A 12305-nucleotide genomic window follows, 5' to 3' on the forward strand; every position below is an offset into this window, starting at 1 on the left:
ATTCATTAACAATAACAAGAAAGAAAAGAGTGCCACCTACTGAACTGCAGTCACTTTCACAGGAAAAAGAAAGATACTAATAAGCATAAAATATCACAGTTAATCAGCACTTGTCACAAAACATAGAGAAAATAAAAAGACAGACAAGGAACAATAGAGATGGCAGTGGTAAAAGAGACTGGCGTTTCTTTTTTCACTTCTGTGATAAAATTAGAAGCAAAATGACTATATTTAGGTATTACTTACAATTTAAAAAAAATTAAATATTTCCAACGGCTAAAAAATAGTGTGTGTGTGTGTGTGTGTGTGTGTGTGTGTGTGTGTGTGTGTGTAAAAGTTACTAAAAGCAGATCGCAAAAAAATTTTTTTAATCAAAAATCAATGCAAGCTGGGCCCTGTTAGCTATGTCTATAAACCTAGCTACTCAGGAAGCTGTGATATGAGGATCATAGTTCAAAGCCAGCCAGACAGGAAGTCTGTGAGACTTTTAACTCTTAATTAATGAGCAAAAAGCTGGAAGTGAAACTGTGGCTCAAGTGGAAGAGTGCTAGCCAGCCTTGAGTAGAACAGCTAAGGGACAGTGCCCAAAGCCCCAGAGTCCAGCCTCCAAGCATACACACACACACAAAATTCAAGGCAAAAATATAAAGATCTGTCAAATACAAGTCACATATTCATATCTTTGATTTTTCTCATGGCTAATTTGCTTTCCAATACTGAGCTAAGTAAGCTTTAGTCATTTCCTCAAGAAAGGAAGAGCAAACTCTCACTCAAGCAGATGGCAGAAAAATCCCCTGGGCAGATGTAAAGTAATTCCTACTATGTTCCACAGCTAAAATTCCCAGGAAATTTGAGATGTTATCACAGATTTATATATTTATTGCAGTATGTTTTTCCAAGACAAGTGAGAAGAAAATCACTGTCCTTGGTACTGAGGTTATGGGGTGAAGGGGAACCTGTAAATGTGAACCTGACATATTCAAAATCTAAAGGAATAAACATTTTCATTTACATCTCACTCAATTATAATAATCCTATGGAGTTAATTATTCCTATTTTTTCGGATAAAATTTTCCAACTTAACAAATAATTATTCCCACTTAGTAGGTATACTATATTTGGGAGAAAGTGAAAAAAGCTTTAAATTGGCATAATTCAATGAAATGCCAAGTCCCAAATCTTTGGTAGTCAAATAACATTTGATTATATTGGATGTTAAGCATCACTATACAAATGCATTTTGATGTATTACTTTAAGCCTTAATTTTAAAAAACCTAAAGACTGTTTAATCCTCTCATAGAACCAATTTTATATTTGTAGCCATTTTTGTTCTAGGACTTCAAATATGAATATGAACTCACAAATAAAACAGGATACCTTTGAATATACTAAAAAACAAGAGAAAATGCGGCTGTTTCCAGCCAGGGACCTGGTAAGAGGCACTGTTTCAGGAACTTAGACCATGGCCCACTTGTAAATACAGCGGATCTGCTGCCAGTATCCCGCAATCATGTCCAAGTTCACTCCAGTCTGAGGTTCTTAACACACTATGTAATCTTGCGCTCTACCTGTTTTCTATTTCTAAAAGTCTAATGAAAACTTGTATTTTCCCTGATAGATATGAGGGCCTACTGTAAATTTTAACTCCAGATCTAGCTGGTCTGTATAAGATATGGCTATTCATATGCTTGATTATCCACACAGCCTGCAGAGCTCACAATCTTGTTGCCTCTTGATGTTATGTTCTTACATCTTGTCTATAACCAGATCCTTCCTATTACACTGTCCTGGATGAGTGTGTGGAGTTCTATCTAGCTTCTCTCCCAGTGGCATCTCCTCCTTGGAGTCTATCTTTCTCAGGACAACAGTATTTACTAAACAACTCATCTTATTCCCTATACTTAAAAAAATATTAATTGATTTCCTCATTCTTTCTTATTAATAGATTAGAAACCTTTGGTACTTGAAGAGTTTGGAGACGTACTCTGCTTCTCCTTAAATATCTTCACTTATCATGTCAAACACTATCTACACATTAGGCAAATCCTTTTTTCTTCAAGTCCACTGTAAACTGTAAGAAAGTTGACATGAAGGAAAGAGAAGATATAAAGTGAAGTGGCAAAAAACATGGACAGAAAATCTCACAAAGTTACCATATTTTTGGACATTACACAAAAAGAACAGAAGAGGGAGCACTGTGAAACTAAAACCTTATAATAGGTTAAAAGAATATACAGATAATTCCAATTTAATTATTGTCAATTTAGAATATTTTTGACTCCATAACAATGAAAAAGAGATTCAAATTTGGTACAAGCTGTACTTCAAAGGTTTAATTATCATTTTTTTTGTTTTGATAAGTGGTACAATATTCTTGAAACACTGAACTAGCAAACCACAGCTCCTTTTCAGCCATGTTATGGTAAAGATTAACAACCAATACAGTGATGTTAAGCTAGGATATTCAGTAGGTTAGGTAGCATATTTAATACATTTTCATCCTACAGTATGTTCAATTTACAATGTGCTCAGTGGGACATAACTCTATCATAAGTCAAAGGAACATCTATAGTTACATATACCATTTCTTGAAGAGAATGACACATCAGTACAAAGGGAGACACATACTCAATAAGAAAAGATAATTACTACTATGTTCTGCCATAGTTTGAATGGAGGCCTGGATCAAGTAGTAGAACACATGACTAGCAATAGGCCCTGAGATCAAACCCCCAACCCCCCAAATGTAGGGGGAAACCTGAAAATTTTGAGACTTAGGGACTTGAGAGATAGAGAATATGAAGAACATTAAATTAATGAGTTTAGGGATATATATTTGACTAGAAAATCTTTAAAGCAATGAAATAATCCTATAAAGTCAAGACTGGTTATTTTTGGTAGCAGGAAGAAGGGACTATGATCAGGACTGAGGACATGCAGGGGCTTCTGAGACAGCTGGTAAATTTCTCTGTCCTTAAAATTTAAAGGTAGTTTAAAAAAGAAAGCAGATTAAGCAGAGTGGCTCAAGCTTGTAATCCTAGCTACAGAGGCTGAGATTCGAAGATCTCAGTTTGAAAGCCTGGGCAGAAAAAGTATGTAAGACTCTTATCTCCAATAACTACAAAAAAGCCTGAAGTGGAGTTGTAACTTTAACAGTAGAGCACTAGCCTTGAGCAAAAGAGCTCACAATGAACACAAATCCAGAGTTCCAGCACCATTACTAGCACAAAAACAAACAAAATCATAGAACTCCACTAGTAAAGGGACTTGAGACATTGGATTAAATTAGTAATCGTATCAAATAAGAATGAATCCTATCAAAAAAATCTTATCAAAGAAGAAGGAACAGACTTGTAGTCTTAGGAGTTGAAGAGTTTCACCTGGAAAGATCCAGAAGGATTCACATCCATTAAGAATATTATGGGGAGGCGGGGAAGGTAGCTCAGTAGTAGAGTGCTTTGTCTAGCATGCATGAAGCCCTGGGTTTGATTTCTCAGCACCACACAAACAAACAAACAAACAAACAGAAGTGGTGCTGTGGTAGAGCACTAGCCTTGAGCTGAAGAGCTGAGGGACAGCGCCCAGACCCAGAAATCAGGCCCTACAACCGACACACACACACACACACACACACACACACACACACACACACACACACACACACACACACACACACACACACACACACACACACACACACACACACACACACACACACACACACACACACACAATTATGTAGGGGGAAAGAATATTATGAGGGAAATGAGAGCATGGTGAAAATGAGCAGAATCTTTCATTGTACTCCTGATAAACTTGGGGAGTATTTTTTTTCAACAAGTTTGAGTTGATTTTTTTTTTTTTTGGCAAACCTATAATTTTTTTGTTGAGGACTTTATAATAGAGACAGAAATTTCAGGCACAAATGAATTGAATTCCTTGCAAAAGAACTTCAAGTGTATCCTTCAAAAAGTAGTTTATTCTATTTCTACAGTGTAGGCTGTAATCAGTGACTTTGTTCCCAAAGAGCACAGTGTGGAAGGGGAAAACACAAGCTTCATGGTGGAGAAACCTAAAAAGCAATACCTTAGCTAAGTGATCAATGAACTTTAACAGAAATAAATCAAGGAGAGAGGATTTGTCTGTGGTACAATGGCATTCTATCTATGCAGTCATTTCCCCTGCAAACACTTACCATCCTACTTTAAACATGAGAAAAACATCAGAAAAAAGGGCTCTCTAAAAGATAACCATCCAATGACCTACTTGACTAACAATTCAAAGCTGTCAAGATCATCAAACACAGGAGAAGTAAGTGTAAGCAAGTGTCACAGCTAAAAGAAGTCTAGGAGACATGACAACTATGGGGAAGGATGGACACAAACAAAAAAGCTAAAGATAACTTAGTAAGAGAATTGAGTTAATAATGCCAATTTGAGGGGCTGGGAAGTTGGCTCAGTGGTAGAGTGCTTGCCTTGCATGCCTGAGGCCCTGGGTTCGATTCCTCAGCACCACATAAGCAAAAAGAAAAAAAGCCGGAAGTGGCGCTGTGGCTCAAGTGGTAGGGCACTAGCCTTGAGCTGAAGGACAGTGCCCAGGCCCAGAGTTCAGGCCCCACAACCGGACAAATAAATAAATAAATAAATAAAATAAAATCTCTCTAACCAGATCAGAAAAAACCCTAAAAAAAAATAATAATGCCAATTTGATTAATTATAACAAATGTATCATGCTTATGTTAGATACATGGATGGACCTTTAAAAGCTAAAGATAACTGAGTAAAATATAGACTTTGGTTAGTAAAAAGGTATCAATTTTGTATAATTATAATAAATAGAAGATACTAACAATAGGGGAATGGGTAAAAAAATAAGGAGACTCTAGATTATCTTCTTGTATATTTCTGCAAATCTGAAGGTATTCTAAAAACTGTTTATTTAAATTTGTTAAAAACAGAAATCTCAAGGTAGCAACATCATACTGTTTTTAACAACTTTAAACTGTGCTGGTAAGTTTCCTGAGATAAACATATCAGAGTACAGGTTCCCATCACATTTCTTTCTCATGCAAATATTCTGAGTCAAGACTCAATGGTCAGCATCTACTGACCTCACTCTGAGAGCCAAGCAATGCCTTTGCCATAGTATACTACTTCAAACAGCCCTCTGCCTAATAATATTGGAAGCAAAAAATATGGTGTTTCTGTAAACCTGAAAACACATATGGCAAGCTGGGTAGGTAATGTTCTTCTCATTGGGTACCAGACGATCAAAACTGTAATAGCCCAAGCAAATGTACATGTAGAAAATATTTTCAAAGAAGCCTCATTTCTTTTCTTTTTTCTTTCTTTCTGTCTTTTTTGTTTTTGCTGGTCACAGGGCTTAAACTCTGGGTCTGGGCACTGTCTCTCAGCTCTTCTGCACAAGACTAGCGCTCTACCACTTGAGCCACAGCGCCACTTCCTCAAAGAAGCCTCATTTCTACACCTGTAGTAAAATATAGCAAGCAAGAACTTCTATGTCATCTTCTCTCTGATCATCTTCCCATTGCTGATAATCAAACAGCTTCTCCAATTGCTACTGTTAGGTTGTGCTCCTTCCATTCCTAAGCAAGTGCTGGTTGTACTGTTTTACACTTACTATCATTGTAGTGATTTGAGCAATATATATTGTGTTTCAATTAATAGGAATATTCCTTCAGAATGAGGATGAAGTTTTATGTGTTAATAAGCACTGTTCTGTTTTACACAAATGTCTTACAAACTGCATCCTTAATTATCCTTAACATCAATAGAGTAGACAGTATTTTTTAGGAGATGAATTTTAAGTTCAGAAAAAAAACAATACCTGGGAAAACAATAAACTTCATAAAGTTCATCACATCTGAATGATTCTATTAAATCCATTCTATTGTTTTTTGTTTTTTGGTTTTTTTTTTTACTACGCATGAAACCACTTCAGGCATTTACTGTAACATATGTACCATAGCACTCAGAACATTTACTGTAACATATGTACCATAGCACTCAGAACTCTGACTCTGAACAAGTTTAATAAAGAACTTGGTGAACAATGTCTTGACAAAGTTCTTGACCTCTGTACATGCCAGATTGCACCACTGATCAGGATATTAGCAACTTTCCAACATGCTCCACCCATTAAAAAATATTCAGGTGGGAAATATTCATTAACTTAATGGTGTAGCTATATTAGAAAAGTGGAAACTACAGAATTACATTCTATAACCTTTTCAAGCATAGGAAAGGGTTTGATAAATACCTTAATATACCATCATCTATTATACCCTCATGAACCATATCTATGTGTTGTGTTTCTGTTCCTCATATAATACAGATTAGCTGAAATAAGAAACAACATTTAGCTTGGCACTGGTGACAGATTCACACCTGTAATCCTAGCTACTCAGGAGGCTAAGATCTGAAAATCAAGGTTCAAAGCCAAAACTAAGTTATTTAAAAACTCAATTATTAAACATAGAAACCATAAAATATTTATAAAGCTCCAAAAATCACAAAGAATATGGACTAAAATTTATTTGTTTGTTTTACTGGTGCCAGACCTCGAGCTTGTACTCAGGGCCTGGGCAAGCTCCCTGAGCTTTTTTGCTCAAAGCCTGCACTCTACCACTTGAGCTACAAGTTTAATTTCCAGCCTTTTGGTGGCTACTTGGAAGTTAAGAGTCTCATGGACTTTCCTTCTTTGACTGGCTTTGAATCGCAATCCTCAGATCTCAGTCTCCTGAGTAACTAGGATTGCAGGTAGGAGGCACTGGTTAGGCTCAATTTTTTAACATGGAGAAGACAATTCTAGCTCACAGCCACACCATTTAATAACGCACATAAATTATAGCTGTTAAATTTGATCACTGTTTAATTCACAGATGGAAAACTAGTGATCTCATATCACTGTAAATTAACTGATGCACTTAATATATAAGTGCATTGAAGCATTTATATAGTAACTTTTCTTTAGTTTCTTGCTCTGTAATGCTTCAAATTTTCTTCTAGATTTGATTTCTATTCATTTTTTTCTTTAGCACAGTTAGAAATTTTGTGTACACAAAAGTATTTATATTTTGAGCTAAAATTTTCAGAGCCATACAAGGAATAATCATCAAAATTGAAGCAGATGTATTACAGGTTGAGAATATAGTCCTATTTCGGTAAAGATAACTAAGATGCTTAACAAATCATATTTAAAGACAAGGAAAGAAATTCTCTAAACACTTGCCATTCCCAGCCTCCCTTATTAAAGAAAACAAAGTTCTTTTCAGTCCAAACCAGGCCTCTATGTATAAAGAAATCCTTCTTATAAATTGTTATATTTTTAAGGTAAGTACAGTCTATTTAAAATTGAACTGGAGTTTTAAGATAAAAAACACTGACATTAGGGAAGTGATTTAAAGAGGACAATTTTACATAGGAAGATATAAACAAAAAGATTTCCTGACAGGTAATAAAGGCCTTACCTATGAATGAATTCAAAGGTGGGCATGAGGGCAGAAAACTAAGCCATTATTAAGGGAAGTTCAGCATGACTGAGTGACTGAGGTGAATCTGTAGATTTCCAAGATCTTCTGTTGATAAGGACAATTGGGTAGAAGGAGAAACAAGAAACTTCTATAGCCAAGACCCTACAACTAGTGTTTTATAAGTTCAAAATCATTTGCTGAATGTATATTTTGCTGCAAACACCATCATAGGTCCTATTGAACATGATTCCTGACAGTCAGTATTAATCTCCAAAACCTGAAGTGGAGAAGTGCTAAGTTACTAAACAGCGTCTATTCCAACAGTCTCAAATAAGAGAAGATTGGTAACTTTCCAGAAGATTATAGTGAGTCTCTTGTTATCAACCATGGCTAATGACAAGCACAGATACAGTGCTTCATCTTCAGCACATTGAATTACAGCACTACTACTATTCAATAGTGTCTTCTACATCCAAAGCCCTGAGCTCAGTGATGATTCACCAGTTCACAACAATGATCTACAGCTTAGGTTCATCATTTACTCAGTGTTTCCTATGAGGTAACATGAAAACACAGCTTATAAAACCATGTATTCCAAGTTTAAATGGTGCCCATGAAACAAACAGGTTAACACTTCAAATGCTTGTAAAGTGGAACATGATACTTAAAAGATGAACTGTAAGAAATATAACACTTGGGCATTGCTGTTGAGAAGGTAAAATGATGACAGCTGTTATGGAAAACAGCGTAAGGGGTTCCTCAACATTAAAGGCTAGAAGAGACAATCAGTGCTAGAGCATGTGCTCAGCATGTACAAAACCCTGGATTCAATCTCTAACACCTAAACAAATAAACAAAAGTAGATACTATCTAGCAATTATCCAGCAATTCCATTGCTGGACTTATGTCCAAAAGGATCAAAAACAGGGACTCAAACAGACATATGTATACACACCAATGTTCATAATAGCATTATACACAAAAGCCGAAATGGAGAAACATTAACAAATAAACATGTGAAATGTACATTTTATATTGGATTATGCAGTCTTTAAAAGGCAATTCTGACAATGTTCCAACATGGATAAGCCTGGAAGACAATATGCTAAGTGAAATCAACTATCAAGTCAAATGTTGTATGATCCTACTTATCAAAGAGGAACTGAAAGAGTAGACAAACTTATAGAGACAGAAACTGAATGGTAACTCATGTCTGTAATCCTAGCAAGTCAGTAAGTTGAGGTTCAAAGCCATCCCAGACAGAAAGCCCATGGGGCTCTTACTTCAACTTACCAATCTAAAGCTGAAAGTGGAGGAATGGCTCAAGTGGTTGAGCACCAGACCCGAGTGAAAAAGTCAAGTGAGAACATGAGGCTCCACATTCAAGCCCCAGTACCCAAATATACAAATAAATACACACACACACACACACACACACACACACACACACACACAAAATAACAGAGACAAGTCTGCATAATAATACCAGTGAGTACTCTCAACTCATGCCAGTAGACAGCAATGGCATTCAACTCACATTAGTAATATAATAAGGGCGAAGGAAAACTCCATTTTTCCCTTTTGTTTCAAAGGTGTTCAAATCACTAAATATTCCATTTTATGGAAAGGCCTTTCTGTGGTCACATTCAGTTCTCCCTAATTTAAAAGCTGCAAAGGGCATAAACGCCCCATCAGACAGAATATTGATGCCATGACCCTGCCTGGTAATACTAGTTCCAAGTTTGTCAGACTAAAGGTTAGAATAATTTGTAAACAACATTAAAATGTTTTGATTGCATTTCTACAATTTAAATGTAAGCAGCGCACAGACAATTGAGATTAAAAATTCATTCAAAGACACTAATATATGAGGAGCAAACCACAAACCTTCTTGAGAAGACACAATGGGTGGTAGGTAATCAGGAATGTACTCCTTTCTTTCTTCTGCATCTTTACTTCCAGGCTGAGGAAACTGAAGTACATTGTTCTTGCTAACAGGAAATGAAGGAATTTGATGTGGGAAGGTGACTGGTTCAATATTGTGAATATAGTCTTCTAGTTCATGCAGACTGACCCCCATAAGTTGGAAAGCTTCACCAACATCATCCAAAATTGGGTCTGTTCGGCCATCTGAAACAAGTTAAAATGAAATCAATCCATTTTAGGAAAATCCTATGAACAATCAAAACATGTTAGGAAAAAGATATTAAGTAGGGCCTGGGAAGGTGGCTCAGTGGTAGAGTGCTTGCCTTGCATGCATGAGGCCCTGGGTTCAATTTCTCAGCACCACATAAATAGAAAAGGCCGGAAGTTGCTCTGTGGCTCAAGTGTAGAGTGCTAGCCTTGAGCCGAAGAGCTAGGGACAGTGCCTAGGCCCAGAGTTCAGGCACCACAACCAACCAAAACAAAAACAAAATAAAACAAGATATTAAGTAAATAGTTCAGAATTAAATAACTTACTTAAAACCTAGTCACTGTAAAAAAAAATAAATTTTGGAGTATCATATTACTTATCTGTGTGTATATATGTACACACATATACACAAATACACACACATACTCATATACGTATACATGCCTGTTCTGGGGATTGAACTCAGCCCTTGATGAGTTTGCTTACTCATGGCTGGCACTATGGTACCCCTTAAGCCACACCTCCATTCCAGCTTCTGGCTAGTTAATTGGAAATGGAGTCATGTGCCCTTTTCTGCATGAGCTTACTTTGAACCATGATCCTCTGATCCCACCCTTCTGAGTAGGTGGGATGTCAAGCATGAACCTATCAGGATGTTTTTATTAACTGAAATTCCCTTTGGTCCCTTCAAAATTGGAGTTATACTTAAGATATGTGGTGTACCCTCAAGAAGCTCATGTTTTGAAAACTGGGTCTCGGGCTGGTATGTCCAATCTTGAGAGGAGCATGCCTCTAAAGCTTATTTTGTCCTTAGCCCCTTACTGTCTCTCACTGTGCCTCATGACCATAATTAGGTGAACAACTAACTTCACTTGGCTATATGTTCTCAATGTCATGATAGTCTGCCACACTTCAGGGCTACCGCATGGTACAAGCTGCCCATGGAATGAAACCACAAGTCTTTCCTCCTTTGAACTGTCTCTCTCAGTTATTTGTATCAAAACGACAAAAAGTATAATACAAAATGTCTGAAATTAAATCACACTGTAAAATGTAAAAGAAAATCCAAATGTGGTAAGAGGTAGATGTGCACAAGCTCACAGGGACAGAGTCTGGATGGATGCTGGGCATGGTGGTACACAACTGGTACCCTAGCATTTGGGAAGCTGAGGCAGGAGGATCAAAATTTTTAGGTCAGTCTGGATTCTGTAGTAAGACCCTGTCTCAAAAAAAAAAAAAAATCTCAAAGGATATATGGTCAAATTAATTGTGGAAGATATAGTACAGGAGGCTGGGATGGCTGAAGCAGGATGATCACTTCTAAATTTTTATAATAATTTTTCTACAAGTGAATTCGACAAGGTGAAAAAAAGATATTCTCCATCTTACTGAACATGGATCATATTTCAACTCTTACTGATTTTGTGTAGCAATGGGATTTGAGTTCAGGGATTTGCACTTGCTAGGCAGATAGGCTACCATGGAACCTGAACTCTTCTAATATTATTCTCTTAGTCTAAAAAAAAGTAGAATCTTGAATTCTTCTCTATGCTTTACAGCCCCCCTGCTTTTTTCTTGCCACAGATTTCAGACTTTCTTCTATCTCTGTTACTCCTACTATGGCCACATCAGTACAGAGTGGTCACCACTCACCTACTGGAGACAGTGTTCTAAGATCCCCAGTGGATACCTGAGACCTATGCATACTCTGCTTGTCATGTACTTAACATATCTATGATAAGGATTAATTTATAAATTGGCACAGTAAGAGATTAACAATAACAGCCAGGTGCTGGTGGCTCACTCCTATAATCCTAGCTATTCAGGAGGCTGAGATCTAAAGATCATAGTTCAAAGCCCAGGCAGGAATTTTTTTTTTTTAATCTCCAATTAACTATCAGAAAACCAGATATGGCATTATGACTCAAAGTGGTATAGCACTAGCCTTGAGTTAAAGAGCTCAGGGAGAACACCCAAGCCCCAAGTTCAAGCCCCACAACCACCACCACCACCACCAATAATAACAACAACAAAAAACCCAAAAACAGAATAACAGAAAATCACAATGAGTTATTAAAGTTGTTTAAGACACCGTTTTTATTTTGTTCTTCCTGCTTCACAACTGTAAGGTCTTGAGTTCAATTCTCACTATCTTCAAGAAGGAAAAAAAAAAGATGGATTTTTTCAGACCAAGTTTAACTAAAGTTGTAGATGGCAAATCTAGGCAGATTACTACTGTAGTTTTAAGTTCTTCCCACTTGAATCTCTCTGGCATGCCAGTATAACTTTCTTAAATTACCATCTTCATCACAGCATTCCCCTACTTAGGGGCACAAAATGTTTTCTACCCCCATTTTACTTCTTTTTACTTTATTTTTCTCTTTTGCAGCCCCAGGGTTTGAACTAAGAGCTTCCTGCTTGCTTGCTTCTATCATGGAGCCCAGCCTTCAAGTTTGTTTTCTTGTCTCCTCTTCCCCCACAGGGTCTCTCTATATAGTCCAGGCTGTCTTCAAACCTGAGAGCTTCTCCTGCTTCAGCCTCTCTAATGCTTGGATTACAGATGGGCACCATAACTCACATGTTTTACTTCAATAAAGACTTTAATTCCTTCAACAACCTGATTTCATACTTTTGCACACTTTCCTTGAATATCCTTCCAATGAACTAGCTATACATGT

General features: G+C 36.8%; 1 protein-coding gene across 1 annotated transcript in view; it reads right to left on the bottom strand.

The window, feature by feature from the left end:
* Taf3 (TATA-box binding protein associated factor 3) overlaps positions 1–12305 on the bottom strand; it is a 146496-nt gene that overhangs the window by 130544 nt on the left and 3647 nt on the right. Inside the window, exon 2 of the mRNA XM_042686167.1 lies at positions 9381–9623. Coding sequence (XP_042542101.1) covers positions 9381–9623 — 243 coding nt within the window. The remainder of the gene's footprint in view (positions 1–9380; positions 9624–12305) is intronic.

Source organism: Dipodomys spectabilis, unplaced genomic scaffold, assembly GCF_019054845.1.
Source record: "Dipodomys spectabilis isolate Male_0828 unplaced genomic scaffold, ASM1905484v1 ptg000096l, whole genome shotgun sequence".
Lineage (NCBI taxonomy): Eukaryota > Metazoa > Chordata > Mammalia > Rodentia > Heteromyidae > Dipodomys > Dipodomys spectabilis.